At 50.8% G+C, this 24345-nt stretch overlaps 2 protein-coding genes and 1 gene segment (V, D, J or C); all 3 read left to right on the forward strand.

Moving 5' to 3' along the window:
* Positions 1 to 24345, forward strand: part of LOC140898990 (immunoglobulin lambda-1 light chain-like) — a 207287-nt gene that overhangs the window by 90394 nt on the left and 92548 nt on the right. The gene's annotated exons all lie outside the window — the stretch shown is intronic.
* The window catches only part of LOC140898989 (immunoglobulin lambda-1 light chain-like), a 122581-nt gene that overhangs the window by 13575 nt on the left and 84661 nt on the right, over positions 1 to 24345 (forward strand). The gene's annotated exons all lie outside the window — the stretch shown is intronic.
* LOC140898852 (immunoglobulin lambda variable 3-21-like) lies at positions 14980 to 19373 on the forward strand. The segment is given in 3 exon segments: positions 14980 to 15025; positions 15137 to 15463; positions 19270 to 19373. Coding segments are annotated over 3 exon segments (477 nt in total).

Below are 24345 nucleotides of genomic sequence, written 5' to 3' on the forward strand. Positions count from 1 at the left end.
ACAAACAAATCTCCCATTTGGAATAGTGTGAAACCAGCCTCACGCATCCCCCTGCCCTTTGCACTCCAGGGTCCGTCCCCTCCCCAACCTGCTTCAGATTCCAGGCACCCCAGTCCCTACTGATTTGGGGGAAGGGGGCAGACAGGGATGAGCAGCAGGCAAGCCGGTGCAGATGGGGCATGTGCCCAGAGCGGGTACGAAACTAGAAGCCAAGTGACCTTTGCAGCAACAATTTAATTCAACATTCTCCTGGGACCCAGCACGTGTCATTCTCGGGGGTGACACTGACCTGTCCCTGTGCCGGGATCTGAGCAGAGATCAGAGCAGGAACACGAGCTCCCAGCAAGAGTTTTTCCGGATGGGACCCCATCATCTTCCCTCCTCCTGTCCTATCTCTACCTACTTCCCCAGGTGTCAGTCACCAGAGCTGTGTCCTGTGCCCTAGAGTCTGAACCAGTCAGCCCAGGGCACCCCCACAGGACACGCGGGAGAGCGATGTGATAGGTTTCCCCTAGGGTGCCACTGAGCCAGCCTAATCTCCCAGCCTGGGCTCCTTTTCCACTGTCCTGCTGTGACAGGCTCTCAAGCTCCCTCCAGGACACACCCAGCTGCAGCCACACACAGATGCTGAGATCAGCTCTGCATGGGAAAGATCAGGTATGGAACTGCCCAGCTATTCAAGTGCACACACCCCTTTGAAGGGTAAACCCAAAATTATACCATCTTGCGTTGCACAGAGAACTGTACAGTATAAGCTCATGAAATTCACCCTCTCCCTCAATGTGGAGAGAGATGTGCAACAGCTTTTGGCCCAAAGTTATAATTTCCACACACTGGTTCTAGACAAAGCAAAAATACATTTATTAAGTACAAAAGATAGATTTTAAGTGATTATAAGGGATAGCAAACAGATCAAAGCAGATTACGTAGCAAATAAAACAAAAACACAAATCTAAGTTTAATACACTACAGAGATTGTATCTGAGTAGCAAATTCTCACCCTAACTGTTGATTTGGGCAGTTTGCAGAGATTCTTGAGGGCAAGCTGCACTTGCTTGCAGCTTAAAATCCCAGGTATTCCTTTCACAAGCTACAAATCCCTCTAGCCTGGGTTCAGCCCTTCTCCCCTAGTCCAGTCTTTGTTCCTCCAGTGTTTTCAGCAGTCTCCTGGGGTGGGGAGTCAGAGAAGAACCATGATGATGTCACTCCCCTGCCTTAAATAGCTTTTGAATATGGCAGGAACCCTTTGTCTCCAACTTTAGTTCCCACACCTTGCAGTGGACAAACACTGGTATTCCAAGATGGAGTCCAGTACCAGGTGACTTGGTCACATAACCCCATAGTGTCCTAGCAGCCATGAGTCAGAGGCTGTTTTTGTGTCCTCAGGAAGGTTCCCCAGTGAGCGATTAGCATCTTCTAAGACCTATTGTTCTCCCTAACGGCCCTTCCCAGCCAGCCATCGAGACTGATTACATTTTTCCTAGTGGGCATTCCCCAAGGGTAAACGTATTTGCAATACAGATATGTAGCCAATATTCCTAATTACAGATTCAAAACTGATACATGCATACAAGTAGGATAATCACACTCAGTAAATCAAAACCTTTTCAATGATATCTCACGTGCCTCATCTTGCACAAAATACCCCATAATTATGCCACGCTCGGCGCGTAATAATATTACAATTAAGAACAGCGGTGTATTGTCACAGCAGCATTCCCCGGGGCTAATGGGACCACAAACGCTTCCTGCTCATTCCGTGCCTGTGAGCACGTGTGTGCCGGGGGCGGGCAGGGAGTTAGGAGATCCCATCGTAATCCACGTGCTCCGTGCAGGTAGATGAGTGATGGCACATTTCCCAGTCGGAGCTCTCCACTCTGGGATCACATTGGCTTTCCCTGAGCAAAGGATAAAGCAGAGGGGCCTTTCTTACTTCTGTCGTCCGGGACTTTAGAGAGCGATTCTGCCCAGGCAATCTCCGGGGCTCAGCTTCGATACGAGATACCACCAGCATCAGGCAGATTTGCATGAAGGGGCCATTCCCCAGCGCTGGGGATTTAAGAGAGAATCGGAGGGTTTCAGCCACAGACCCGTTTGCCTCAGGAAACTGAGCTCCTCTGGATTCGCCACCATGGCCTGGGCCCTTCTGCTCCTCACGCTGCTCACTTACTGCTTAGGTGAGGGGATTGTTTCCTTTAGTGACAAAAATATGAAGGGCACTTGCCAGGGAGGAGGTTTGTCTGTGAGGATCCAGAGTCCTTGTGCTGAGTGTGTTTGTACTGTTGATTTCAGGGGTCAGTTCGCAGCCCGTGGTGACTCAGGAGCCCTCGATGTCGGTGGCCCCAGGAGGGGCTGTCACTCTGTCCTGCAGCCTGAGCACTGGAGCCGTCACCACCAGCAACTATCCAGCCTGGTACCAGCAGAAACCTGGCTCTACTCCGAAACTGATTATATACAGCACTAACAACAGACCCTCCGGGATCCCTGCGCGGTTCTTGGGTCCATCTCTGGTAACAACGCTGCCCTGACCATCACCGGTGTCCAGGCAGAAGACGAGGCTGACTATTACTGTATTGTATGGACTGGTAGCGCGAATCACAGTGATCCAGCCAGATGGGGAACTGAGACAAAAACCTCCCTTGCCTTCATGTCCTGCTCCAGCCTGTGCTTTGCACGGGCTGCACAGTTTGGTTCCTGCCCGCAATCGATGAGACAACAATTGCTCCTCGTTAGACATTTCAGCCTCCCCTTGCTATCAGTGCGGGGGCACTGCTCCACGCACTGCCCATTCACTCCCCCTGGGAGAGACCATGAAGGGGTCGTTCTCCAGTGATGGGGGTTTAAGAGAGAATTGGAGGGTCCCAGCCACAGACCCATTTGCCTCAGGAAGCCGAGCTCGTCTGGATGCACCATGGCCTGGGCCCCTCTGCTCCTCACGCTGCTCACTTACTGCTCTGGTGCTCTGAGGGGTTCAGTTTTTCCCTTGGCTCCCTGCAGATCATGTTAACTGGGGATAAAGTCAGTGCTGAGTCTGTTTTACCCAGTGTTTTCTCCTGCTGTCTCAGATTCTCTCACCTGACTCAGCCGCCTTCAGTGTCTCCAGGGCAAAACGCTCGACTCACCTGCTCAGGGAACAGCTTTGAAGACTATGGTGACACAGCCAGAGCGGGGAGTGAGCCACAAATAACCGTCCAGTGCAGGGAGCCTCTAGAACGGATGGTGCTCCTCATTCCTGCATAGCGAATGGGCATCTGTCAGAGGATGGGGAGTGGAGGTTGCATTTTTAACGAGCCCCCAAATCTCCCCACGCCTATCTAGGTTCTATCCCCAGGGAAACCAGCTCTCATCTCTCTCCATCAGTTGTTTGCCAAACTTCTCTGTGGAGTAGGGTAATTCCGAGATCAAAGGCAGCTCCGTTTTCTTCTTGTTGAGCCCTTGCCAGGGGCAAATTGTGCCCTGCCTGCTGCTTGGTTCTTGCTCTTTCTCTGATCTCCCACCTGCTCTGATATGGCCATGGAATGAAGCAGGCAATTCCCTGGTAACATTAGACACAGCCTGTGAAGCCACAGAAACCTTACCCCTTCATGGGTTTCTAGAGCAATTAGTGGAATCTGTCCCTGCGAGAGACCCCTCCCCATTCCCTATTCTGCACACTGGCTCTCTGGCCCAGCCGCGTAGTAGAAGACTCATGCAGAGATATCTTAATGAGCCATAGAATCATGTCATTCTTTTCTTAATTAGCCCCACAGCAGGGATGATGCTTTAGATCCCATTAGCACCCTGATGTACTCTTGTCACATGATGTGTGACCCAAAGAACAGAGCAGAACTGAGCCAGGCTGATGCACGGGGAAAACCCAGGGAGAGACACCCGCAATGGAGATTCACTCGTCACAATACCTAGACCCCTCAGTCGCCCCACAGAGGATATGTTTCATTTCAATGTTCATGAACTTCCATTGGGCTCTAACCCCATCCATGCACTTGAATGGGATTCATTCGCCTTTCAATTTCTTCTCCATGAACATCTCTGGTGGGGAGGGAGAGCAGGACAGGGGCTTGAAAGAGAGAAATGGCACAAACCAAACAGTCTTGAGAATGCATTGGCACAATGGTTCAGGATACAAGTCTGCACAGAGTTGTGTTGAACTCTTTGATTTCTCCCCTCCTAGTCATTACATTTCCAGCCATTCAGTCAAAGAGCAGAAGTAAAACCAGGTGACCGGACAGACAACAAATCAAATAAGGAATAGGCAAAGCCCATAGTTCAGGAGCGACCTATGGGAGGCGACACATTCACAGAATGTGTTTGTTACACAAATCGGAACCACAACTGTGTGGATGATTTCTGAAGAGAAAAAAGGGATAAATGCACTGAACGAACAGGTTTCTCAGCACAAGCGACTCTGTAGAAGTTTGTGGGTTGATAATTATTTGTGTTTCTGTGCAATAGAGTCCTTCTTTGTGTTATTTCTCCTGCTTTTCTCTGCCTCCTTGGTGTCACCGATGTGACAGTCTGGGATCCTTGAGGTTTTTCTTTTGAATCTCTGGGGCTATATATCCTCTGTGGGGCAATTGGGGGGTCTAGGTATTGTGACAAGTGAATCTCCATTGCGGGTGTCTCTCCCCGGGTTTCGCCTGTGCATCAGCCTGGCTCAGTTCTGCTATGTTCTTTGGGTCACACACATCAGGTGACAAGAATTCATCCAGGTGCTAATGGTATTTCAATTAAGAAAAGAACGATGTGATTATATAGCTCTGTCAAGGTTCCTTGCCCACTCTGAACTCTAGGGTACAGACGTGGGGACCCACATGAAACACCCCCTAAGCTTATTCTTATCAGCTTCGGTTAAAAACTTCCCCAAGATACAAACTTTGTCTTGTCTTTGAACAGTATGCTGCCACCACCAAGCGTTTTAAACAAAGAACAGGGAAAGAGCCCACTTGGAGACGTCTTTCCCCAAAATATCCCCCCAAGACCTACACCCCCTTTCCTGGGGAAGGCTTGATAAGAATCCTCACCAATTGGTACAGGTGAACATAGACCCAAACCCTTGGATCTTAAGAACAATGAAAAATCAATCAGGTTCTTAAAAGAAGAATTTTAATTAAAGAAAAGGTAAAAGAATCACCTCTGTAAAATCAGGATGGTAAATACCTTACAGGGTAATCAGATTCAAAACATAGAGAATCCCTCTAGGCAAAACCTTAAATTACAAAAAGACACAAAAACAGGAATATACATTCCATCCAGCACAGCTTATTTTACCAGCCATTAAACAAAAGGAAATCGAATGCATTTTCTAGCTAGCTTACTTACTAATTTAACAGGAGTTGGAAGGCTTGCATTTCTGATCTGTTCCCGGCAAAAGCATCACACAGACAGACAGACCCTTTGTTCCCCCGGCTCCACATTTGAAAGTATCTTGTCCCCTCATTGGTCATTTTGGGTCAGGTGCCAGTGAGGTTACCTTAGCTTCTTAACCCTTTACAGGTGAAAGGGTTTTGCCTCTGGCTGGGAGGGATTTTATAGCACTGTATACAGAAAGGCGGTTACCCTTCCCTTTATATTTATGACAGGCTCATTAAGATATCTCTGCATGAGTCTTCTACTACGCGGCTGGGCCAGCTGTGGGGTCAATCTTTATAAGCCAGGAGCTTGTCACTAAAGCTCTGTGTCTCCTCCCATGGGGCCAGCTCTGTGTGGTCACATGGCCACTCAGCGGAGAGGCGATTAGCATAAGGGGTGGAGCTTGCATACTGCTTATTTAGCAGGTTCAGTACAAGGGGCAGATACTGCCAGGCATTCTCAGTGTGACCACCTTTGTTTCTTGCAGGAGACTGAAATCTCCTCACCATGCTCTGGGCTCCCTCATCGTCCTGCTGGGGACGTGGTGCACGGGTGAGAACAGGGGGGAAGGGAGAGGATTAAAAGAATCCTGTTCAGTCCCCTGCAAGGTGAGGTACCAGGGTCAGGTCTCCCTGAGCGCTAACACCTTTTACCGTTGTATCCCCAGCCTGTCCTGACTCAGCCGCCCTCCATGGCCGCATCCCCTGGACAGACAGTCAAAATCTCCTGTTCCATGGGCAGTGGGGTCACTGTGTAGAGCTATCCCCAGACCTGGCAGCAACAAGTGCCTGGCAGCCCTCCGCGATACCTGCTTTCTTACTATAGCCGCATAAGCAGGGGCTCTGGAGTCCCTGACCAATTCTCAGGGTCCAAGGAGAGCTCCAGCAATGTTTGGTATTTGACCATCACCAATGTCCAGAAAGAGGACGAGGCTGATTATCACTGTGCTGTGTGGTATGGCAGTGGGGGAGTGTCTCATCGTGACACACCCACATGGGGAAGTGAGACAGAAACAACCCCTGAGCAAATCACATCCTCCCTGGCCCGGGTCTGAGCTGGCAGCTGCCCCGGGTAGAGTGTAGGGCATGAGTACGGCATTGCTCCTTTGTATCACAGGTTTGACGGCTTAACACTCACTAGTCCCTTTGCAAGGGGTCCTGCAAAGGTTTTCACTGGTTTTGACGCTGGTGGCGTCAGGCTCTTCTACCTTTTGCTTTGAGGTTCGCTGTCAAATGAACTCATAACATCTAAAAGTGAAGCTGAGTCACAGTCCCTGGGTTTCAGCTGGTTTTGTCTGGAAACCACAAATCTCCTGTGAGTTCACAGTAAATCTGTAATTCAATCCAGGGCTGCTCGGAAGTTTCACAGCCTTTTGATCAACCTGCAAATGTAACTTTAACCACTAGGGAGAGCTCTCCACCCATAACGTGCCCAAGATGAGAAAGTTCACATTATCCATTGTAATCCACTAACCCTGCTAGGATACCAAACTCTTTCTGGGTGATAGGGGCTTTTGTGCATATACACTAAGATCGCTCATATTGATAACATCAAGAAAGTATCCGACGGAATAATCATTATTATTATTCAAATGTTCTGCATTTTGTAGCCCTTTCCTTCCCCAAAGCCCTTTACGTACCTTGGAGAATAAAATCTCACAACTCGAGCGGGTCCAAAATTTCCTGTTTTTCTGTCAGAAAGTCGTGTTTCATCGAAATGGAAACTTTCCACAGCAGTGTCTCAATGTCAAAAAAAAGTGTGTTTTTAAAAAAAGATCAAAGTGGAGCACTTTGCATGATAATCTAAAACAGAAAAAAATCAAAATGGAAACAAGACAGTTTGATGCAAAGCCAAATTTGATGGGGAAATTTATGGGAAACTTTGAAACTCTTTCTTTTCGTTCCCACTCAAAATGAGGCATCCAAGTCACCTCGTTATTGTCCCCATGGGGATCTCACTGCATGGGGTGTTGGGTGAGGAAGGAATGACCTTCAGCTTTCTGACCTCGGCAACATCCACTTCCTCTCTGATCCCAGCAAGGCACAACCCCCTTTCCTGTATGAGGTGGTAGCACCCCACATTTAGACGGAGCAATGCCAGCCGGGCGCTTGCTAAGGTTACTAGAGGCATCAGGGCAGCTGCCCGGCGTCCATTTCTCTTATCCCAACTGATCAGCTATTTGTATTTTAAACACATCTAAATAAAGTCTAGGAGATGGCCCCTCAGGCTGCCAGGTGGTGTATAAATATTCCTGATTCATTCCTGTGCCTGGTGCTGGTGATCTCTTCCCTTCCCTATCAGATGTATATTCCATGGTGTCCTGGTTAGTTACCTGCCATGTGAACAGAAGAAGAGCTAACCACTCTCTGCCAGGGTTGATTATTTCTCACTGATTATGTTGGTCTTTTCCATGGCTGTTGCTGCTCTGTGTTTGTGGGCACATTCCCATTTCCCTGGGAGAAAGAGGCGGAATATCCCCGGGAAGAATCCCGCTGCCCCATGCCTTGCCACGACAGGCTGGCTGTGAGGTGGCTCATTCCTCTTTGCTACTAACCATTAACAATAACAATTAGCACTGATGAAGCACTTTCCATCAATCGATCTCAAGCAACAAGGGGCTACGGTGCCACAGGGCCCCAATAAAAACTCCTAAGGAATACACTGATGCATGCAGCCTGCTGAGGGGCCTGGAAATCGGAGAAATCGTCACTGCTAGCAAGAAAATGCTACTCACCGAGTGGGTTCCCCAGCATGAAAAGCCAAAGCCTCCAATATGGTTCTCAAGCTGAGAGCTCATAATATGGCAGGATTCCCCCCTTTCCCCTTCAGCTCCACCCTAGCTTTGCTTTGGTGGGGTCAATTGCTCTGAATTTTTTAATCATGGTCAAAGCATATTCATTTCACTGTCTTTGTCAGGAAAACCTCCTGAGCTGTGTTTGCTCAAATTGTGAATGAATAATAGACCTCGGGCAAAGCGGGGAAATGTCAGGTCAAAAGGATTTCAGAAGTTACTAACAAGTGAAAATGAGGGGTTAGAATGGAAACTCTTATGCAGCCTAAACGCCACCAAAGGTGACTGCGAACGTTCAGCTAAATGTATCCTATCAGAGTGGTCACTGTTGGAATGGAGCTGAACTAGTGACTGATACAGCAGGAGCTCATCGCCAAGGATGGTCTCCTGCTCACATGTCCATTTCCCTGGGATCATAGGGACCAATCAGATGAGAACAGATTAGCAGAAAAGAGGTGTTTGGAGGCTCCTCCCGCAGGAGGCTCAATATAAAGGGCAGATATTGTCAGGCAGTGTCAGTGGATCTGGCTGTGTTTCTCCCAAGGGTCTGAAATCTCCTCACCATGCTCTGGGCTCCCCTCATTGTCCTGCTGGGGACATGGTGCACAGGTGAGAACAGCGGGAGCGGGGTCAATACACGTTGAAGTTGCTGCTGAAGCCAATGTGAAAACTGTGTCACTAGTGGCCAGGGATGGACAGGGAGGGATTGACAGGTCTCCACCATATTTTTCCCAGGTTCCAGCTCACAGTCTGTGGTGACTCAGCCGCCCTCGGTGTCAGTGTCCCCAGGAAACACCGTGAAACTCTCCTGCACCATGAGCAGTGGGACCAGCATCAGTGGCTACAGTGTGTATTGGTACCAGCAGAAACCTGGGAATTCTCCACGATACCTGCTGAGATACAAGTCAGATTCTGACAAGTACCAGGGCTCTGGGGTCCCTGCTCGCTTCTCTGGTTCAAAGACACATCCAGAAATACCTGCTATTTAACCATCTCCAGGGCCCTCGCAGAGGATGAGGCTGATTATTACTGTGCTGTGTGGCACAGTGATGATTGTCACAATGACACAGACAGATGGGGAAGTGAGACAAAAACCTCCTTCTCCTCCTCTCCCCCAGCCTGGGCTCTGTGGGGAGCTGTATAGGCTGCAGAGTTTGGTCTATAACACATCATACAACTGTTCATCCAAAGGAAATTCACTGCCTGATAGCAATTCCCAGCTCCCTCTTCCTTCTCCTGCTGCAGGAGGGGGTTCTGTGCCCTTAACTTACCTAGGAATGAGCAGCCCCTCCATCCTCAAAGGGGAGAGAGAGACATGCACCATCCCCTCCCATAGATTCAAGTGACATCACCGTTCATGTCCTTCAAAGATCTCACCAAAGGCAAGTGGCAAAGAGAAGGATCCATGAGCTGAGACTTCTAATGGAGTAAGGCCGGAAGGGCAGGGAGATGGGCGCATGTGTAATGATTAGGGGCTTGGGGTCGTGGAGGAGGGCTCTGAAGTACCATTAAGGCTGCTATCACTGGCTGAGGGGTATAGGTAAGACGAGAATGTTAGATAGTGTTCAGAGCTGTGCAGGGTCTGGGAGGGACTGGATGGGGTCAGTAACTGGATGTTCTGAAGGCTAGGAAGGAAAATGCCCCCTGAGCGTGAGCCTGGATGCCAGGGAGGACTGGAGAATGGGACTAGAAGAGAGAGTTTGGGAGGGAGAGTCTGTGAACTCAGTTTGGCTCAAGGTGAGCTTGAGGTGCCAGGAACCAGGCCAGGCTGGGAGACCAGAGAGCGCGTGCAAGATGTAAGAGCAGGCTGCAGGAGCCAGGTTTGGGGTGGAGATGGGTGTCGGATGCAGAGCCGTCAGCACTGAGGTGATACTGACCCCATGGGGGGGGGACAGGGTTAACGAGGGAGAAGGTGCTGAGGGAGGAGAGAACAGGGTGGAGCGGGGAGCCCTGTGGGATGCCCAAAGGGAAGGGGAATAGGGAGGAGGAGGAGCTGCCAGAGGGGATGCTGACAGTGTGGCCTGGGAGGTAGATCTAAGCGAGCGGAGTCTCATGAAAGCCGAATGGGGAGAAGGTAACTGATGTGGCTGCTTATTTGAAAATTCAGCAGGTTGCGAGCAGCTCATACACGCAGGTTTCTATGGGAGCCCAGGGCCCCCTGAGAAAAGGGCAGGGTGTCTCTCCCTGTCTCAACATTTCCTCACGGTGGATCTGGTGCCGTGCTGTCTCCTTCGCACACAAACGTTCCGGGGCTACAAATCCAGCCCAGTTACTCAGCAAGCCCAGGTCTTCGAGAGCCCATCAGCCCAGGGCACTGCTCTCTGCGCTGGTTTCCTGTTAAATACTGGAGAAAATTCCAGGATTAAGCCACCATCTTCAACTCCTCCATGGACCTGGCTCAAGTCACCTGAGGGGGCTCCGGGGTGCTGCGTGCGGCACTGGGAATCATGCGGAGCCGGGGATCATGGACCTGGTCCACAGCTCTCCAGCCAGCCTCAGTGAGTCCCCACTGCTCCCAGCCTTCCCTGGTGCCCAACGCCCAACACCTCGATCCTGATCCCGCTCCCAGCTCCGTATCTCTCTGGGATTGCTGAAGTGCACAGGGCCTGCCGCAGGCCTTAGGAGCTTAGCAGGAACTGTCGGCTTAATGTGGAGTTCTGCTAAGGTCCAGAGCAGCTCCTGGGGGCTTGAAAGTCTGCGGGGAGAAATATCTGGGCCTGGGAGCAAGACTCAGGGTGCAGAACTGGGCCAGTGCGGGGTATTGGCTGTGATGGTACACAGCTGCTAGGTAGGGTAAGTGCGCCTTGCCAGTGCAACCCTTAGCTCAGCACCAATGTGGGGCTCCGCTATTTCTAACCATAATGTATCAATGCTGGTTTTGTGCCTAGCGGGAGCACGCGCTGGGGGATTAGGTGACCCAGCAGGACGCCCTGGGCACTGGGATTATTTTTCTTTTCTCCTTGTAAATGAAAAGTAGGCAGCGTTTTCTACTTCGTTAAGTGTGGGAGTTTCCTCACTTACACCCATTTCTCTCCAATAGCTTCACTGGCATTAGATTTATACCAGTGCCCATGGGATGAGAACTCGACCCAAAGTCTCTCCCCTTGGTCTGTGTCCCTGTCAGGAGGCTGAGTGAGGTGCCAGCAGCAGCCAATGAGCAGGGAGCAGATTTGCATGAAGGGGCCGTTCTCCAGCTCTGGGGGTTTAAGAGAGAATCGGAGGGTCCCAGACACAGACCTGTTTGCCTCAGGAAGCCGAGCTCGTCTGGATTCCCCACCATGGCCTGGGCCCCTCTGCTCCTCACGCTGCTCACTCACTGCTCAGGTGCTTTAAGGCAGTGGTTTTCGACCTGTGGTCCGCAGACCTGGGCGGCGGGGGGGTGTTCCGCAGACTATGTCTAAGATTTCTAAAGGGGTCTGCACCGCCGTTCAAAATTGTTTAGGGGTCTGCAAATGAATAAAAATTGAAAACCACTACTCTAAGGGTTTGGTTTTTTGAATGGTAGCCTGCAGATTATGTCAAGTGATGATAAAGCCAATGTTAAGTCATTTTATTTTATTTCCTCTCCATGAACATCTGTTTGTGATACTTTTTCTTACATGGACTCTCCCTCCAAACACTTGAGTGAATGTCTTAGCCTGGCGATTCACAGCAGAAGAGTTCACCCGTCGATCCTGGAATCTTTCTGACTTCTGTCCACTTGGTTATCAAATTTTAACCATTCGGTCAAAGAGCAAAATGTGACTTAGACAACCAATCAGATATGATGCATGTGGCTTCCCCTGGTGGTGGTTCTTGGTTTATTTTTAATCTCTGGGGTGAAATACACCCTTATGGGGTGATACTGCTCTTGATAGTGTGATGAGGGAATCTTCCATGGGGCAGCCTCTCCCCGACTTTTTCCTTTATGGCAGCTTGGCTCAGTTCTGCTACATTTTTTGGGTCATGCACATCACGTGACAGCAAAATATCAGGGCTCTCACCTTACCTAAAGCATCATCAGTGTGAAGTCCAGAGCTCTGTATTTTTACATCTCATCATTAAAATAGCTGCTGACGTTGCTTCCACCACAGGGCCGGGCCAGAGTGGTTACTACTGGGGCACAACTGAAAGTGCTTTTATAAGCCAGAGCTTGTCACTGACGGACTGTCCCTCCCGCAGGGTCATCTCCTTGTGGTGACACAGACCAGCAGAAGAGAGAAGATTAGCATAAAGGGTGCAGCTTGGAAGCTCATCACTCAGGAGGGTTGATATAAGGCCAAGACACTGTCGTGTATGTTCAGTGTAGCTGGCTGTGTCTCTTCCAACAGCCTGAAATCTCCTCACCATGCTCTGGGCTCCTCTCATCGTCCTGCTGGGGACGTGGAGCACAGGTGAGAACGGGGGAAGGGGAGAGGACTAAAAGACTCCTGTTCCTCCTTTTGCAGAACCTGCGAGTACAGATCCAAGCAGCTGGCCTTACTGGGCACTAACACCTTTTACCGTTGTATCCCCAGCCTCCAGCGCCCAGCCTGTCCTGACTCAGCCGCCCTCCATGGCCGCATCCCCTGGACAGACAGGCAAAATCTCCTGTTCCATGGGCAGTGGGGTCACTGTGCAGAGCTATCCCCAGACCTGGCTGCAACAGACGCCTGGCAGCCCTCCGCAACACCTGTTCTCTTACTATAGCCGCATGAGCAGGGGCTCTGGGGTCCCCGAGCGATTCTCAGGGTCCAAGGAGAGCTCCAGCAACGTCTGGTATTTGAGTCAGGAGTTTGTTGGGTCTGGTGCTGGTGGCGTCAGGCCCTTCCACCTTTTCCTTGCTGGTTCGGTGTCAAGTGAACTCCCAAACTCTCAAAGTGAATCTGAGTCCCAGCCACTGGGCTCCAGCTGGTTTAGTCTGGACACCATGAATCTGCAGTGATTTCACTCTCAACAATTAACTGGTCCAGGTTTGTCCTGAGGTTTCACCAACGTTTCGATGACCCTGCTCTGAGTTTGTAAAGCAGCCCCAGAGCAGGCGAGAGTCTCTTGTGTTTTTGTTTCAGTTCCTCCCCAGTCTGCAAGGGAACAGCTCTTCTAGGTCTCTGTCCCCTCCCATACCCCCCAGGGATCCTCACCGTCTGTGAAGAGAGAACAGTCATAGCAGATATGTGAGCACTCTAAATGTAACCACTAGGGGGAGCTCTTCATCTACAATGTGTGAAAGATGTGAGAAAATCCCTTTCTACTACAAACCGAAATACAGAAGTGGGTCTGGATTACAAGGGCTTTTCATCCGTGGTAAGAAATCTCACCCTGATAGCTTCAAGTAATCCCCCTGAAGCTTGTCCTATTACTAAAACTAAGGATCTTCAATTTCATTATAGAGCACTGTCCCACCAGGAACCTCAAGATCTTTACAGTCATCAATGATTCAAGTTTCCCAACACCCACGCGAGGTATTATGAAGACCTTTCTGCAGGATGAATGACACCCCTGACACACTCTTTCTACCTCACAAAACCCAGCTGATCAAAAAGTAAAAAATAATCCTCTGAAACAAATTAACATGAAACAAAAATTAACCAAGAAGCCAACTACGAAAAGAAAATGAATAAACTCTAAAAAATAATCAAACCCACGAACCCTGCCCCAAACATAGTTTTGACGCCAAAATGGGAGGACTGCCCTGCTGGCCACTAGGGACTTAGCTATCGCTATCCCTTTTCTGTGGAAAGAACTCAGATGCAATGGTGATGAGCAGCAGTCTGAACCCCTAAGATAAGATCCTTGTTTTATAGATGGGGAAATCTAGGCTCAGGGGTGTTTAGACTTTGGCCAGGGTCATTCAGCAGGTCTGTGGGAGAGCTGCTAATCAGACCTTTGTCTCCTGACTGCCAGAGCACTCTTCCAACCTGCAGGCCAGGTTCCCTCTGAAATAGTCTGCTTTGGAGTTCCATCACCCCAACCTCCGCTTTCCTGTCTATGATCTGTCCCTTCGGCTGGCACCTCCTCATTCCCTTGTATCTCTACACAGACACCGTAAACACGACAGAAATACCTTCAGTGCAGTGGTCTCTCGGGGGCATACTTCGTTGATAGTTCCCTGATATGTTTTCCCACCTGGAGGGGTATGACCTTGAGCGCTGAGCAAAAATCTGCCCAGAGTGAAGCCCCACAGAGCTCCCACAGAACTAAAGCCTTTCTGTTCCTCTTCTAGCCTACAATCCAATGGCATAGATCCCCTCTCCGAGTGCAGGTCTCTCGCTATCAGACTCAGCCCTTTGCATCCAGAACTGCCCTGTGTGTAACGATCCAACAACAGATTATGGGTTATTATCCTCCCATACAATTAGACCAGCAGCTTCCTTCGCTAACACGGTAGAAGTCTTTACAAGGTGCAGTAGATGGTTCACAAGTACCCCCCAATGCAGTGCCTGTGTGGATAGGATATTTCTAACCCTAATGTGTTAAGGATCCTTTTATGGCTATGAACAATGGGCTCTGTGTGCTTCAGTGACTCAGCAGGATGCCTTTGGCTCTGGATGATATTTATACTTCATTAAATGTTTGAATTTACGCAGACAGGCCCTGATTCGCCTCAATTTACACCATTTGTACAACAGTTTGGTTGCATGAACTTCAGCGGAGTTACCCCGGATTTACACTGGTGAAAAACAGAGAAGAATTGGGTCTAGAGACTGGCCCCTTTGTCTGCCCCTCTCATGTGGGTGAATGAAGATGCTTGAGCAGCCAATGAGCAGGCAGCAGATTTGCATGAAGGGGCCGTTCTCCAGCTGTGGGGGTTTAAGAGAGAGTGGGAGGATCCCCACCACAGACCCGTTTGCCTCAGGAAGCCGAGCTCATCTGCATCCACCATGGCCTGGGCCCCTCTGCTCCTCGCGCTGCTCACGTACTGCTCAGGTACTACAAAGGGGAGAGCTTTCCCCCTGGCTGCCTGCAGAGCAAGTTAACTGGGGATAATGTCAATGTTGCTGAGTTATTTTATCACAATGTTTTCTCCTCCTGTCTCAGGTTCTCTCGCCCAGTACGTGGTGACTCAGCCGCCTTCAGTCTCTGTGTCTCCAGGGCAAAATGCTCAACTCACCTGTTCGGGAAGCAACATTGGGGACAACGTTGTGCACTGGTACCAACAGAAACCTGGCAGCGCCCCCCTACTCGTTATATACGATGATAGTGAGAGACCCTCCGGAATCCCCGAGCGATTCTCTGGCGCCAACTCCGGTAACACGGCCACGTTAACCATCACTGGAGTCCAGGCGCAGGACGAGGCTGATTATTACTGTCAGGTGTACGACAGCAGCAGTGATCAGCCTCACGGTGACACAGCCAGACGGGGAAGTGAGACACAAACCTCCCCTTTCAAAGGGAACAGGTCACGTTATTTTCTGTAATGTGCGCGCCTGCCAGAGGTGGGGAAGGTGCATGAAAGGAGATTGTTTCCAGTCAACCCAGAACCCTTTCCTGCCAGCTGTGGAGTACAAGTCACCTCCTCGCTGACCCCGTGGAGAGCTCCCTACACTGCAGGGCTTTTATCCAAACAGTATTTAGGAAGGAGGGGCTGGGAGGAGGACGTATTTGTAAGCAGTGCGCCCTCACCTCTGGGCTGTTTAAACACTGACCGGAACACCTGGTGCCCCCCCTGCTGCCTGGCTCTGTCTTATTGCCCCACCAATTGCCTGCCCAGATATCTCCCCTGGTGACATCAGCTCTCAAAAGGACATGGCTGGGGCCTGTTTCCCAAACATGCACTTTTAAGCACAGATCACCCCCCACTCCCGTCAAGGCCCGACAGAGAAGTTATACAGTCTGTCCCATGGCAGGACAGAGGAATTAGCCCCGCTCCAAACCTAGGAGCTCTGAGCCCTGCTGGCGGGAGGACTGTCCTAGTCCTTCCACATCCTGAAAGCACACAGCCCCCCTGCTATGAAGGGCGGTGTGGCTGAGACTGGGGTCTGTCTCTGTCATATTAGCGATGGTCAGTGACGAGGGCTGTGACGTGCGCAGAGCTCTAAGGAGGGGAGGTTAGAACTCCTGGAGCCGGGTCCTGACCCCGCGGCTAATGGGTGCTTTGTGCAGGAGACACGCTGGGGACTGCAGAACATGCCTGGCTTGGCACAGCGAGGGAACAGGATCCAGCTGAAATGTGGACCATCCTGAAAAGTACACTCTCATGCTGGAAAGCTCTCCCTCCTGCTGCCAGGAGGGGAGCAGCCCCCGACAAGGAGCCCCTGGGGCGAGCTCCAGCCTCCAGGCGAGAGCAGAGTCAGATTTAGTCTTTGAAACCATGAACATCACAGAAGTAAACTGGGGGTAAATATTTGCCAGGAGGCTGTTTTGTCCTGCTCTGATTCCCTCCTCCCCCTGCTGCAGTCTGGACACTGGGGGCGGGATCTGAGAGTTCCCCTCCCTACACCAGCCTGTCTGCAACAGCACCCTGCAGGTGAGATCAGCTCTGCTCAGAGGAACATCAGTAAACTCCTTTATCTAGCCCCAAACTGGCTTCTTCATGTAGCTTATGGGACTGCATCAAACCCACTGAAACCCTCCTGAGAGGTTGGGACTCTGAGCATTATGGGATAGAGTCTAGCTCCACCCTCCCCAAGCCAATATGGAAACAAGCAACTCTTTAGTAACCAATATTTGACATTTCAGGTCCTGATTCAGGAAAGCATCCCTCCTCGGGACAGCAATTAGCACGTATTTACGGATCAGCAGGTACTTCAGGGCTGTCCTGAATCGGGCCTGGTGTTGATGGTTCTCAGGTTTGAGTTGGTGGGCAATGTGGCAGGTAGATTCCCATCCCACAGAATCCCCATGCCCTTCCACTGCCCCCAGACAGAGGACAAGGTTCCTCATTAGTCCCAAGTCTCCCATGTGTATTATCACCCCATAAAAACCCCTAATGAAGAAGCCGAAACACCTGCAGCCCAGCTGTGAGGCCTGGAGAGCAGAGAAACCGTTGCAAAGAACAGCTACTAAGCACGTGCATCCGCAGCCACAGAAACCTCACCCTCCCGTGTGGTCTGAAGTGGGTAGAAAGTGATTTATCAGCATTCCCAAACTTTACAATTTTTCCCTCTGTTTTCCTTCTTTCTCAGTGGGCAGCGAGGGCTAGTTGGAGCAGGCTGGGAACTGGAGGGGAGCAGGTGCAGTCAGACATCACTAAACAAGGAACCCGTATGAAACACACACACCAATTTCATTCACTGAGCTCTCAGGAGAGTGTCTCAAGGGGACGCCTTCTTGGTAATTCTCTGGTGACATTTGCTCCCTGCTGATACAGGCCAAGCAGGTGTCTGTAAAAGAAACAGCTCTGAGGAGAAACCAGCCCTAAGTAAATGTAAACAAAATATCCCCTGAAGTACAGCCCTTCCGCTCCATGGCTTCACCTTGGTCCCAGGATCTGATGGTGCGAGCCCCTCTCAGTGTGCAGGACGATCTCTTGCAGACTGAGCCCTTTGCTTTCCCAGCTCCCATTCTGCCTGTATATACATTGTCAGCAACCATGGGTGGTTCCCGTCTACAGCTTCAGAGCTTAACACTGGGAGCGTCCTACTGGAAACATGGTAGGGAGCTTTGAAACTGCAGTGGAGGGTCCTCAGGAATATAACCTTTCCCTAGGGCAATGCCAGTGTTAATCTGATATTTTTTAACATAATGCATTTTGGGAGGATTGGAGAATGGGGACAGGAGAGAGACTGGGAGGGAAGATTTCTGAGCTCAGTTGTGCCCGAGGTGAGCGTTTGAAGCCAGGAGCCACAAACCACTGAGATGCAGGAGCGAGATCCTGTGCAAGATGGGAGCGAGCTCAGGAGCCAGGTCTGGCGTGCAGAAGTGTGTCAGCAAGTTGTCAGTGTAGCAGTGACACCGATCGCATGTGGGCTCAGCAGGTCACCCCAGGGCGAAGTGCGGAGGTAGGTTTGTGGTCACCCAAAGTATCCCCCAGGCGCTCTGACAGCCCAGGGACGCTGCTCTGTAGTCCGGTCACTGCCCCTGGGGTTGATCCCATGGTTGCACAGAGAAGCAGATCAGCTGCTGCCCTCCCATTTTGAGGCCACAACTTGGACTGTTACGGGAGGGGCCTGGAACACAAGGATAGCTTGGGAAGGTGTGTTTCAAAGGAAGGGGATAGATGTTTATTAATGGAGGCAAATTACATCCCTGTTTTATTGCATTGCACCTGCTAATTGCACATCAGAGAGGACTCCTCTGACTCTCTCACACGTTTCACACCTATCAAAAGGAGCCAGTGATTTCACGAGCAAAACCTCTCAAGAAAGAGTCTTGGTGTTAGAAAGGAATCATGATGATTTCAGCCCAGGTAGCGGTCACAACCTGGTGACTTTAGCCACTAGGGGGCGCTCTTTATCTCTAGTAGCGTAGTGGGGTGTGAGGCAACGCCGGCTGCGCAGCAGTGTGGATCGAGGACGCAATGTGACCCTCCGAGTGCGCACATAGGTGAGGCTGCAGGCTGCTGGGTCCTGAAGTTCGGGGTTCAGCAGTGTGGATCTGTGCTAAGACATGATTCTCTATGATTCCAGCAATGGATGTGAAGACAGTAACACCGAAAACGTTCTCTTTAGAGTTCCGGATCCTTAACCCCATAATTGACACCGATTCCCCTCCACAGAAATACATTTAGTAGACTACAGTGACTGCACAGACAACGCCCCTCAGTTCTGCCATTTCTCTGGCTTTTCCTCGCAGGTTGTGGTCAAAATAACCATCTCCTAATTAGTCATGATTGCAGTTTACACAGAGAGACCCTCCCCTGTCTCAGGGCTCTGCTGGGTGAGAGAGCATGGGAGGGAGGTGCCAGCAGCAGTCAATAAGCAGGGAGAAGATTTGCATGAAGGGGCCGTTCTCCAGCACTGGGGGTTTAAGAGAGAATCACAGGATTCCAGCCACAGACCCGTTTGCCTCAGGAAGCCGAGCTCCTCTGGATTCCCACCATGGCCTGGGCCCCTTTGCTCCTCGCGCTGCTCACGTACTGCTCTGGTTCTGTGAGGTGGAGTGCTTATCGCAGTCTTTCAATCACAAGGGACTTTGATTTTAGAGCCATTTCTCCCATTGGTTCCCCAACCTGCCAGCAGAGAGCTTTAATGATCATGATTGTATCCCCTTGCTTTCTCCTCCTGTCGTAGGTTCTCTTGTCCAGTACATGCTGACCCAGCCACCTGCAGTGTCTGTGTCTCCAGGGCAAAACGCTCAACTCACCTGCACGGGAGAAAAGTTTGATGAATACTAAGTGCAGTGGTTCCAACAGAAACCTGGCCATGCCCCACTCCTCATTATATAGAGTGATAGCAGCAGACCCTCCGGAATCCCAGAGCAATTCTCCGGGGCCAGCTCCGGTAACATGGCCACGTTAACCATCACTGGAGTCCAGGTGCAGGACGAGGCTGATTATTACTGTCAGCGGTGGGACACGGACAGTGACAGCAGCTCACGGTGACCCAGCCAGACGGGGAAGTCAGGCACAAACCACAGTCTACAGCAGGGAGCCTTTCGCACGGTGGTCCTCTTCCAGCACTAGCATGTGGGGTCCTTACAGAGGATGGGGTGGAGGTTGCATTTTTAAGAAGCCCCTGAATCTTCCCAGCCATCCTGGATTCAGCACCTGTCTAGGTCTTATCTCCATGGAAACCATCTCTCATCTCTCTCCATCAGGAGTTGACCAATCCTCCCCTTGGACTGGGAAGGGTAAGGTAGAGACCAAGGGAGCTCAGGTTTATTCTTGTTGAGCCCTGACAGGGACAAATTGTGCCCTGCCTGCTGCTTAGCTCGTGTTCTTTCTCTAATCTCCCACCTGCCATTGTATGGCCATGGAATAGGACAGGCTCTTCCCAAATCCCAGTGTCCCAAACCAGAGAAACCCTCATTTCCTTCATGGGTTCCCATAGCCATCAGTAGAGGCTGTCCCAGCAGGGGAACCTTCTCCATTTGCTGTTCTGCGCTTTGCCTCTTTAACGGCCAGGAGTTGATGCTGGTCAGTGGTGGGGCAGTTCACAATGGTGTCTGTCGCAGTGCGAGACCCCCACTCTGGACTCTCCACAGAGACTCTTCATGTTTCTTCCACTTACTTTATGATTTAACCTCACCTCAATAAAAGACATTTCAGCCTGAAAAGTATCTTTGTGTGTGGGGAGCATCACAGGGCCAGACCAGGCCAGAGCAGAGACAGTGCCCCATCTCCCTACCCGCCCCACCCACATGGAGTTGAGTGCAGACTTTGATCCAGATTCCGGCTTCATCACTTGTGCTCTCTCTAAGTCCAGGGGACAATGGCACTTTAGATCACTCTTAGGCCCTGATCCAGAGCCCACAGAAGTCAACTGAAAGACCCCCCCCCCATTGACTCCAGCAGGCTTTAGGTCAGACTCTTAACGCCTTCTAAAGCCTTGCTGATGCAGTGTAATGAAAACATGCTCCACAGAACAGCTGTCTTGAGTAGCGCTGCACAGATATTCCAGTTCAATATTCATAAACCTCCACTTGACTGAACCCCCACCCGGGCGCACTGGTGCCTGGGACACTCACATCTTTTCATACCTTGTTCAGGAACATTCTTTTAGGGGGAAAGAAAAAGGGTCACAAAAGCACATGTGAATGTCTTAGCTCAGTGGCTCATGTCAGAAGCGTTCACTCAGCCATTCTGGACTTTCTTTGATGTTTCAACCTGGCGATAAATGTTTCAGCCATTCAGTGGAAAAGCAGAAATAAGACCATGTGACTGAGGGGACAAGTCAGATATCATGAATAATGAATCAAAGTGAATAGTGTATGACCGTCTAGTGGACTGAAATAAACTCACGGGAAGTGTCTGTTAAACAATTCTAAATAACAACCAATTTTATAACAGTCCAAATAGGTTTCTGGCTAATTTGTGAAGAGGGAAAAGAATAAAATGCAATTAATAGCTCCCCCGCCTCAAGTTTCTGGGCAGGGCAAGTCTCAAAGCTCCATGACGGCAGTTGCGGGGGGAGTGGGGTGTCTTTGGTTCCAAAGCAGTTTGTGGGTGGATTATTTCTGTTCCTACATTATATCCCTTCTATATGACGTGTCTCCAGCTCTTTCGGCCTCCTTGGTGGCACCAGTGTGACTGTCTTGGACCCCTGGAGAACAACTTCTTGTCTTTTTTTTAATCTCTGGGGGGGAAATACCCCTTGTGGGGTGACTCTGATCTAGATATTGTCATAAGCCCATCTCCTGTGGGAAAGCCTCAACTTGTCTTTTCCGTCTTCATCAGCTGGGCTCAGTTCTGCGACACTCTTTGGTCATGCAGATCATTGAACCAGAATATACCCAGTTTCCACCCCCACCTGTCGCACCGTCAGTGCTGTAGGTTTAACTCTGAGCAGGGCTCCGGGGTTTTAGATCTCCTTGTGGAAATGTCTATGCTGCTTCCAGCACACGCTTGAGCCAGCTGTGGCTACTACTGGAGTACAACGGAAAGCGCTGTTATAAGCCAGGAGCTTCTCATGGAAGGTCAGTCCCCACCCCCATCGCCATCTCCCGGTGGTGACACAGACCAGCCGAAGAGAGTGGACTAGCATAAAGGGTGGAGCTTGGAAGCTCCCTCACCCTGGAGGGTTGATATAAGGCCGTTGTATCCACAGCCTCCAGCACCCAGCCTGTCCTGACTCAGTCATCCTCCATGACCGCGTCCCCTGGACAGACAGTGAAAATCTCCTGTTCCATGGGCAGTGGGGTCACTGTGCAGAGCTATGACCAGACCTGGCTACAACAGACGCCTGGCAGCCCTCCGCAACACCTGCTCTCTTACTATAGCCGCATGAGCAGGGGCTCTGGGGTCCCCGAGCGATTCTCAGGGTCCAAGGAGAGCTCCAGCAACGTTTGGTATTTGACCATCGCCAATGTCCAGGCAGAGGACGAGGCTGATTGTTACTGTGCTGTGTGGTATGGCAGTGGGGGAGTGTCTCACCGTGACACACCCACATGGGGAAGTGAGACAGAAGCAACCCCTGAGCAAATCGCATCCTCCCCGGCCCAGGTCCGAGCTGGCAGCTGCGCTGGCTGCAGAGGGTGGGCTCTGGCTGTGGCACTGAGAGACTTGACTGTGTGATGCTCACTGTGTCCTTGTGCAGGGAGTCAGGAGTTTGTTGGGTCTGGTGCTGGTGGCGTCAGGCCCTTCCACCTTTTCCTTGCTGGTGTAACCCTTCTGCCCGTCAGAGTTGGCAGCAACAAGGGCTGGGTTCAATATCTAGGGGATCCATTTCAATAACACAATGCAAACCGGCTCGAGCCCCCACCCAGTGACCTGGGACAAATATATACCACCCCCGCTGGGCGCCTCCAAGAGGCAATACTTCCCCTCTCGCAAGCACATAGTCTGAGTGTAGCAAAAGTCTTTTAATAACAGAGAGAAACAATGTGGCATTATGTTGGGGAAACACCACCAACAGGATTCATAACACAACCCATGAGCAAAAGCAACCCCACCCCAGGCAAATTGGGGCATGTCCTTTTCCCTTTGGTTCTTGAGTCCAGCAACCCCAAATCACCCAAAGTCCCAAAAGTCCAATGCCCCAAAAGTCTCTGTCCCTGGTCAGGGCAGCCCCAGAGTTCGAAAGTTTATCGGCAGAGCTTTACCTCCCAACCTGGGTGGAAATGGGACGGGGGTAAGAGGCACCTTACGTGATCTGAAGCTGACCGCCCCATAGCTCCATAGCGGCGCTCCGCTCCGCTCCGCCAGCCGCCCCACGAACTCCTTCGCTCAGCTGTGCTCCGCTCCGCCAGCCGCCCCACGAACTCCTTCGCTCAGCTGCGCTCCGCTCTGCCAGCCGCCCCACGAACTCCTTCACTCAGCTCCACGGCCCACAAGCAGCTCCTGCCATCCACACACTGCTCCGTGTCGAACTGCTTCACCAGCCGTCCCGCAAACTGCTCCACAATATATCTTCAGGCTCCCCCACTGCTTAACACAACACTCAGTGATTTCAGCTCTTAGGTGAATTCAGCTTGTAGTAGGGGAGCCCCAGTGCTAGTGCACTGTCAGCCCAAAGTGAGCTCAGCAGCCTATAACTAGACTTCTAATGAAATCAAAATTAGCTCTGATATTCCACAGTGGAGAGAGGAGGAAGTGCAATCAGCATGTAAGGCCCTCACCAAGGGGCCCATGCCACCAAGCATTAATACTTGTCCCCAGCCTCTCTCCATTCACACAGTTTTGGAACCCATGACCCTTGCCTAGCGAGTGCTACTTAGATGATGGTGAATCCCTCCATCGTAACAAAAGGCCACGTACAGTTCCAAGCACAGTTCCCATAATCAGGGTAATAACAATTTATTCTTCCTGCCCCAATAACAGAGACACTGGGGATCCCACAGCAGCCAAAGTGACCATTTGGGCAGCTATGGTCTCATTCTAGGCGTGGTGGGTGTGCCTATGCAAATGAGATCGGCCCCTGAAGTTCTTTTCCACAACTTGCCACACCTCACCACCAGATGTCAGGGTGGAGCTCATCCTGACACTGCTTACACTGGTTCGGTGTCAAGTGAACTCCCAAACTCTCAAAGTGAATCTGAGTCCCGGCCACTGGGCTCCACCTGGTTTTGTCTGGACACCAGGGGTCGGCAGTGATTTCACTGTCAACCCGTTAACCGGCCCAGGTTTGTTCTGAGGTTTCACAGATGTTTCGATGACCCGGCTCTGAGTTTGTAAAGCAGCCCCAGAGCAGGTGAGAGTCTCTTGTGTTTGTGTTTCAGTTTCTCCCCGGCCTGCAAGGGAACAGCTCTTCTCGGTCTGTGTCCCCCATCTGCCTCCCCACACGCCCTGCAGGAAGCAAGGCTGCCTGTTAAGTAATAATATTCATAATAGAAATGACGGTAGAAATGTAACCACTAGGAGGAGCGCGTGATCTATAACATGTCAAAGATAAGAGAATATCCAGAGCTCGTTCTAACGACCCTTTCTGCTACAAGCTGCTAAGGTACAGAAGTGTGTCTAGATTACAGGGGCATTTCATCTATAGTAAGAAATCTCACATTTATAACTACTGGAAATCCCCCTAAGGAATGTACTATTACTAAATACTAATGAGCTGTATTTTGTAGCACTTCCTTTCAAGAACCGCGGGCTCTCTACAGAGGTTGCTGACTTACAGTTCACAGTACCCATGCAGAGTATGAGCAAGGCCTTTCTACAATAAGAATGACATTCATAACCATGACACCCCCTTCTACCCACAAATCCCAGC

Source organism: Lepidochelys kempii, chromosome 15, assembly GCF_965140265.1.
Source record: "Lepidochelys kempii isolate rLepKem1 chromosome 15, rLepKem1.hap2, whole genome shotgun sequence".
NCBI lineage: Eukaryota > Metazoa > Chordata > Testudines > Cheloniidae > Lepidochelys > Lepidochelys kempii.